This window comes from Amia ocellicauda, chromosome 7 (assembly GCF_036373705.1).
Source record: "Amia ocellicauda isolate fAmiCal2 chromosome 7, fAmiCal2.hap1, whole genome shotgun sequence".
Lineage (NCBI taxonomy): Eukaryota > Metazoa > Chordata > Actinopteri > Amiiformes > Amiidae > Amia > Amia ocellicauda.
In genome coordinates this window covers 45,531,663-45,539,714 of record NC_089856.1, presented here as the reverse complement: position 1 = coordinate 45,539,714, position 8,052 = coordinate 45,531,663, and the positions used below count along the sequence as shown (strand labels likewise).

At 44.1% G+C, this 8,052-nt stretch overlaps 1 protein-coding gene across 2 annotated transcripts; it reads left to right on the top strand.

The window, feature by feature from the left end:
- The first annotated feature begins 691 nt into the window (after nt 1-691).
- Nucleotides 692-8,025, top strand: vgll4l (vestigial like 4 like). Of its 2 annotated transcripts, XM_066709890.1 has the most exons (5): nt 692-1,037; nt 3,566-3,728; nt 4,291-4,579; nt 5,513-5,594; nt 5,831-8,025. In XM_066709890.1, exons 1-5 carry the CDS (start codon nt 971-973, stop codon nt 6,091-6,093), a joined length of 864 nt encoding a protein of 287 aa, XP_066565987.1. In that variant the 5' UTR covers nt 692-970; the 3' UTR covers nt 6,094-8,025. The 2 variants fall into 2 exon arrangements, with proteins under 2 accessions (XP_066565987.1, XP_066565986.1); XM_066709889.1 differs by lacking the exon at nt 692-1,037 and having other exon boundaries at nt 1,073-3,728.
- The last annotated feature ends 27 nt before the right edge of the window (nt 8,026-8,052 follow it).

Here is an 8,052-nt window from a genome sequence, read left to right as displayed (position 1 = left end):
TTTTATATGCTGCCCCAGAAGAATAGTGTGATATGATGGGCTGAAGCTTTAATCATAAACCAGGGGAAACGTTTTTTTTTTTAAGTATTTCAATCATATTCAGCTTATATTACACCATGGTGATTTGAAACTCATGAACTACCGAAATAGAGAGATCGACAACAGTATTTATCTGTTGTCTCAGTATTATTATTATGATTTGTCATTTATTATTTTGGCAGATGTCTTTATCCATGGTGACATGGTGGTTGTTTAAAAGAGTACAATATAAGCAATCTATTAAAACTATGGATTTAAAACAGGGAAACTACCTCAGAAATTGTTTTAGGAGCAATAGTCCTTCAAAAACATATAAGATAATAGCAGCTATACGGGCACAGAGTAATTAACATGTGAGTGCTAGAGTAACACAGTGCCAGCAGTAAAAAAATTAAATAATTGCATTTATTCAAGCTCTTTACATCTCAATATCAAGGCTCTTCCTGTAAAATTGCTCCAGGACGAAAATAAATTTACATTCAATGGATAACCAGCCATGCGGTTCTAGTGGGCAGGGATTGGTTTTCATCAAAACAAACCACACAACAAAGAGGCGGGGGAGAGCCATGTGATTGGCTGGGCGAGAGCCAATGAGAAGTCAGCAGGACTCATAATGGGCCAGCTCACTCAGGGAGTTCAAATATACTGAGGATCTACAGGGCAAGAGCACTGAAGTGACTACAGTCAAGCAGAGAAGAGGCTCCAGTGAAGAGAGATACTGCAACTCCACTTCACTCTAGACTTCTTTCATTTATTTTTGGTATTATTGCTTATACTTTTTTCAACTGATTTGATTTAGTTTTTACTTGTACATGATTTTCAGACCTTACACTCCAACGGATTTGGCTTTTTTTTAAATCCAGTATCTTAAAATAATAATCGTCAGAATAATAATAATATTAACTATAATACCAGCTGAAGAATTGGAACAATGGCTGTTGCCAATTTTCACTACATCACCCGAATGAACAGCGGCTTCAAAGTGTACATATTGGAAGGTAAGTCGAGGATTCTACTCCTTAGATAACTAAATAACTAAAAATAAGCCAGGATTGTAGAATGTATTTGGACTCAACAGAATAACCGCAGTAACTGCCACAGTGTGCATAGAAGCTTACCTGAGGGAGCTACAGCTGCATTCCAGTGTGAACAAAGTTATGAAGTGATGATGCTATTGTGAGTGGGTTGCTTGTGTTTACTGACCATCCTTTTCATCTCCACGTTTGTGTATTATCTGCTGCTTGGGATTTGGCCCTCTTAAGGTCTGCCACTTGGCCTGGTTACTCTAATACCAGCAGTGCGGATTGCTTCAGAGCTGTGAATGCCTATTTTGCATGTGTGAGAAACTTGCTGGAAAATAATTTACAGGAAAACCATTGTTCTCCCTTGTTTGTTGCATCAGAAACTGTGCATGGATACAATAGAGGATCAGATTTTAGTGTCACCTCCATTTGCATTGTATTTTAAATATATACATTTAAGGTGTGGTGCTCTAATTGAATCACAAACGTAAGGGAAGCTGGGAGGTTATTGGCAAGAAGGTAAAGTGTATACCTGCAGTTTTTTTCCTTTTTGACAGTCACAGGGCATTAGCTTAATTGTTTTTTAGGCATGGTTCATATTCTTCTCTCAAGCAAAGAGCAAACAGCAAATGAGGATGCTAAATATTGACAGACTGAGTCAGAACCTGTCGCTAATGTGTGTGTATGTATGTGTTTGTGTGTGTAAGTGTTCATTTATTTTGTTTGGTTTTGGTCTTTTTGTGGTTGGGCATGTGAAATCTCTGCACAAGGCAACCTGTTACGCTTCCTACAGCAGCAATCAGGAGATTGTCGAGAGAATGCTTTTGTACAGCGAAAACAATTGTGAATCTTTGTCTGTAAAAACAAACCGTGCTTCTTTAACATCCTGCATACCGCAGGGAGAAATGCAGACAGATCCCCTTGAGTCACCTGCCTGCCATCTGCAGTTTGCCTTTGTCTGGTTCAGGATTTCCCCAGTGCAATGTCTCACAGCCCACACTGTTCCCAGGTCTCTCTCCGAGCCCTTTTTAAAATAAATAACAAACAGCCAAAGGATGTGAGTCAGTTTGTGAGTTTGTATGAGGCAACTGGACGTCATCATTTGTAGCACTCAGCCCTCAACCGCTCGGCAATGCCAATTTACTTTCAGATCACCAGGACCTGGCCTTTAAAACTGCAGAATCCATAAGAGGATGTGCAAATAAAAGGCAAATATTTGCACAAGGTCCAGTGACTTAACACAGAAAAGGGAAAGGCAAGAGCTATGAGGATCTTTCATTTCGGCTATGACCTGGGATTTAAACTTGGCTGGGGGTTATTAAAATTTAGCCTCAGTCGATTCCCCGACAGGGTCCCCCGCCCCCACTCAGGTAAATTCCATTGCCTTAGGGGTGAGTTCAGGTTGTATCCTGTCACAGATGTCCACTCACAAGTGCGCCAGAATTCCTGAGCTATTGTTGTTGGGAATGCCAGAATGCTGATACCTGATCCTGGGTGGAACGCTGTTACTTGATCCTGGGTGGCTGTATTGCAGGGAATGGGCTACCTTTTAGATACGTGGGACTGGGATGCTTTCCCAATTCACTGCAAAGGATAAACTGGCCTAGCATCACTTTTTTGTTTGATCTCAGTCTACATTCGGAATAGTTAGTTACACTTTGTTACAGTGGAAAGAGCAGGGGGTCAGCCAGGTTCACAACGGGAATTAAGGGCCACACCAAATCAAAACCGTGACCCACCTGCGGATCGCAAACTTGCCATCAAAGTTGCAGCCTATAGCATTTTGATTTATACATAGTACAATGGGGCTTCTATCAATAAAATTATAATAAATGAAACCATGATAGGATACAGATTTGTACTTTGCGATTTGTGGGTAGATCTAAGTTTTGATTTGGTCTGACCCTATGTCTCTTTAAAGTTGAACTCAGTGACTGAGAGATGACATACTAGGTCAGAAAGGGATTGTTGAGAAACTGAAATTTGTATACATTTCAAGCACATTACTTGTCAGTAATATTCAGAAAATGAAGCAACTATCTGAAATTGTCATCAGTTGACCCATAACTAGGCAGAAGTGAAGGTCGTTTTGTGTGCTACAGGTGGAGACTAGACTGCTTACTTGTCAATAGGGTGTTTATAATGATGATCCCTTTGCTCTCAGATCAGGTATTTCAGGTATGTTGGATATAATTCTGGGAATGGTGTGCACATCCAGTCCAGACAATTAGTCACTTGTCATCGAACGTCTCTGTAGTAGGTGCTCGATTTCAACCTTGCGTTCCCACAGCTGACAGCACTCCGTGTGATGATGAAACTCCCACCGTTTGCGAGTCCAACGGCAGTCAGTTATTGCACAAAACACCACGCCTTGTATTGTTCCCCTGCTCAGACTGGAATTCCGTGTGTTGTGTGTGTAAATAAGAGGGCTGCTGGTGTGCTTTTCCTTCTGCGTGTTGTTTATGTCTTTTTTCACACTTTTGTTCCTTGTTTGTTCCAACTAGGTCAGCCCAGCCTGAGAACCGAGGACCGGTACCGGCACCTGTCCAGTCACAGAGCGGCGCTGCCTTCCGTCTACCCGATCAAGCGCAAGCACAGCCCCGAGCGAAGCCTGGCCGCAGAGGAGAGGCCTGTGAAAGTGCGCCGGTCGCCCCTGGCTCTCATATCGTGAGTGTATTCTAGGTCCATCCCCTCGGTAGAATCTGCATAGCCACAATGCCAAACTAACTCCCAACTCCCCAGTCCCGCCACTCGCCCACACTCAGTCAACCGACAAGACCACATTATATATCACGCCTATATGCCTGAGCTATACTAGGATTAGCCCACCAGAGCTTCCTTACCCCTACATCCGCTAGTCTAGGAAGACGGGCCTTATGAGGGCCTGCAAAGCCAGATAGCATCTAATCTGTACAGTCATGGGGTTTAAATAGGATCTTGGATTTGACTTGTAAGGGATGCATTTGAGGAATGTTTAGATTTTTTATATATATTGTTTTTAAGACAAACGTGACAGCCCTGATGACAAGACTAAATGACTAGACCAAGTTTATGGATTTGATTCTTTCAGCAACAAATGACCTCCAGATGAAACCTGGACAGCTGTCGTTGCTCTTCAGACACAAGTCGTCTCTTTAGAGAAGTCTATCCCATTTGTTAAAACCGAGTCCGCTTGGCGCTTGTAGCACCTAGTTTTACATCTGCTAACCCATGCGATTCTGTCCTCCAGGAGAGAGAGGGTGCTGTTTGGGAACGCCACCCGCAGCTTCCAGAGGCAGTCCAGCCGCAGCCCCACCGAACGCCAGGCTCCACCCACACAGGCCGCGACTGTGACAACCACCACCCGCAGCCCCCCCCACAGTCCCCCGGCCCACCAGTTGCCCAGCCCCATGTACGCCGGCCCCCCCATGGATGAGCCCCTGGCGCTGATCAAGAAACCCGGCTACTGCTCGCCCACCGAGGGCACGGTGCCCAGCTCGGACGTCAAGGCCCACAGCCCCACTACCACTCGCGTACAGGTGAGACAATCATCCCTTCATCAATGGATCTCCCTCTCAAAGCACTTAATAGAAATCACGGTTAGCACAACGCAATGGAAAGACAAGGTTTTTGTTTTGACCAAATGCCTTTAGTCGGGTTGAGTTTCCGTATGATTCTCATTCTCTCAAACATCCTCTATCCCAGTGATCTTTCCAAAGTTCAATCAGGTGATAGTTAACCTGTTAGGATCCGTCTCTGCAAGCCTGGGAGGAGAAGAAAAAAATCCCCAAAGCATTACAGCAAGTCGAACAGTAGCCAAAAAATCTACGATCTGCCCCTTACATAAGCTCTGAGATTTTCAAAGCAGCGTTTTCAGTTCCTGAGCGCTGGTTGAGGAGGGGGGGAGGAATCTAAGAAGCAGGCCTGTGCTTGTCCCAGATATGCGAGCCAGCCGGATTTCTGCAGAAATGTGAGCAATGGGAAGAGGAATGTGATCAACAAGCCCCGACAGACAGCATTCGGGTTTATTGTGCAGCTAGTTAAGCAAACTGGTGGTTCCTGTACCCACAATGCCTCACTCTCTTGTGGCAGGGGCAGAGTTTGTGGGGGGCTAACCCCAGATTCTGCAAATATGATATTTTCTTGCTTGCTTGTCCAATCTGAATTCAAATTTATATTCAACCTTGCTCACTGTAGTTACAATATATATATATATATATATATATATATATATATATATATATATATATATATATTTAAACAAGCAAATAAAAAAGGCACAGGACTTTTCAAAGATATCATTTTTTGTGACGTACTAAAAGAGAATGCGAACAGAAAACGGATGCTAAAAATTAATAGATGAAAGTTTTTTTTGTTTTAAAAGACTTTTGATTGAAATCCATCCCCTGAGTGAGACACACCAGGCTTCATCAGTGGCAACGCAGCAAGCTAATAATGTTTTCCTCTCTCAGATCCGCCCCTCTGTGATCACGTGTGTGACCTCCAGCTCCCGATTGAACAGCAAGTCTCCTGAGCTGCCCTCCAGTGCTTCTGGTAAGTACTTTCTCCATCCTCTCCTTCCCTGCCAACCTCCAATCCCTACCTCTCTACCATAATCATAGTCATATTGGGAGCTCAGTGCAAAGACAGTCTCACACAAAAGCGTACAAACAATTTTAGTTTTTTGCACAGGTGTGCTACCGTAGTGGCATAGGGCATACAGAATTTATCAGAAGGTTAAAGCTCTGGGTGTCTCTAATACCTGCTTCTCCTCCCCTCCCCCCCTGCAGTGATGTCACCCCCTGCCTGCGACCCTGTGGTAGAAGAGCATTTCCGCCGCAGCCTGGGTGTCAACTACCGGCAGGCCGACTCGGGCCAGCACTCTGTCAGTGTATCTGTGGACGACCACTTCGCCAAGGCGCTGGGCGACAAGTGGCTGCAGATCAAGGCATCCCCCCCACCAGCTAGCCCCAGCTACGGTTCCTCACCCAGCAGAGGCCCACAGAGCCCCCACAGCCCAGCCGGGGCCTCTGGGCACCCCACCAGCCCGTAAAACCAAAACTCAGTGGTCAGCCATCTTTCCGCTCAGGAGAAGCTGGGCGGCTGGCGGCAGAGGTAAAAAACGAAATCAGAAAAACAAATAAAACCAACCAACAACAACAAAAACGCTGCTCAGACTTTATCAGCCAAGGGAAGGGCCGATTGATTTGTGAGAACTACTGTTGATGCCGCCCTCGCCCTTCCCCCGCCCCCATTCTAGCTGGGTGGCGTGCAGGGTTAAAGTAAAAGCCGGGGATTTTTTTTTTCCCAGCACGATCTGAAGCTCTTACCTACCCACCTTAATGACCTCAGGAAGGTAAAAAAAAGATATATATCACAGGGTGAGCAAGAGTGGGAAGATTGGTGATGGTGGCGATCGTTTGGCAAAACGTTCAGCTCTCTTGCTTTCTGAGAACTCGGAAACAGATTGAGACACCGGATCCAGAAACAAGACCTTGCATTGTTTATTTTTTTGTGTTTTTCTTTCCCGGGGGAAGGATCACAGAGTTAACAAGGAGAGAAACAAAACAAAACAAAAAAAACACAGTGCTCTCAGAACAGGCGCAGGGGAGAATAAGTCAGCTTTAGGTTACTTGACGTACCATAGAGTGATCAATGTCTAAAGAAGAAGAAAAATAAAACACGTGAATGCAAACACACACACATACGCCTAGCAATGGCGATGACACGATGTGAATGAGATATCAAGAAAACAGTGTCTGTATGACAGGGTGTCAGGTGTGCCCAAATAAAAGCAAATGCCCTGGTCATTGTGGCAGTGGCAAGGACAAATCGGCAGCAAAAGACATCTGTCTTGTGTAACTTGTAATCTGGAGTAAAAAAAAAAAAAAGAAAAAACGTTTGAGAGGTGCTTTTAGGAAGCAATGGTCATTAGTCAGTGGCTTTACTCAGTCCTGCTTTGCATTTCACTGTTGATTCTTAACTTGCAAACAGGTGGAGGGACAATCTTATTTGGGCCACACCTCAATGCATTATTCCACATGAGATCAACCCTCAACATTTCATCCCGTGCTTAAGTGTGATTGCAGCGTCTCTGCGCTGTACTACCACAAGGATCGGTACTCTGGACATGTAGAGAACATGAGCTCACGGGCCTTTCTGTGTCTTATTTTCCAAAGGGGGCCTTGGTTAGCAACACATGCATCAGACTTGGGAACCATCTAGCTTAGAAGAGATCCAATGGCAGGTTATAGCATTCCCTCACATTTCAAAACACGTGACTTCAGAGCCGCAGGACATACCAATTCTGCAGATTGTGTCACATCGCACTCCACCTTGCCAAAGAGAGATTCCCAGGCCTTTTTATGCAAAAACAGCTCTCGATCAGAGTTGGTAAACAAAACCATGCATTTAGAGAAATCCTGAGAAACACATGCATGGACCACTCCAGTATTTAGGCTAGGAGAAGTGGGAAGGGCGCAGTAATCCATGTGTAGCCAATTCTATTCAGTAAGATGGCTCTGCGTTGTCTTCCGAGTTTGTTTCTTGGATGGTTTGTGTGTTGTGTTCATAGGGGTCTGCCTCCAGCAACAGGCACGTGGGACCCCCAGTGTAAAGCTTACATTTCTGTACATAGCTGTCCAATTTGTCACTGTATTGTTTTCTTTTTCTTGCCCACGCCGATGCCAAGGAAACAGTGTAGAAAAAGCGTGTTGAAAGTCTTTTATATGATTATTATTACAAGTTTTAAATCAGGGTTTCCTTTTCGGAAAATCTAGGGGATGTCTGTCCTGTCTGTATTGGATTGTTGTCGTTTTATTTTTCCTGTAACAGGATTTACTTTTACTGTGTTCTTTAAAAACTAAAATCTGTCTCTGTTATTATTTATTATGGAGTCTTTCTCCATGCTCGAATGTCTTTTGTGATTGTTTTGTACTGGTAAAAATGGAACTGACGTTTTAAAATAAATATTTTAAAACCTTAATGAACTAGTTTCGGTCTCTTTAATCCT

What these genes read in the sequence shown, in the direction of transcription:
- vgll4l (XM_066709889.1), top strand. Translation starts at nt 3,370, where the DNA reads ATGATGAAACTCCCACCGTTTGCGAGTCCAACGGCAGTCAGTTATTGC. An exon ending in TCGCCCCTGGCTCTCATATC is followed by an intron (nt 3,729 to 4,290) that starts GTGAGTGTATTC and finishes TCTGTCCTCCAG; the next exon opens with GAGAGAGAGGGTGCTGTTTG. An exon ending in GCTGCCCTCCAGTGCTTCTG is followed by an intron (nt 5,595 to 5,830) that starts GTAAGTACTTTC and finishes CCCCCCCTGCAG; the next exon opens with TGATGTCACCCCCTGCCTGC.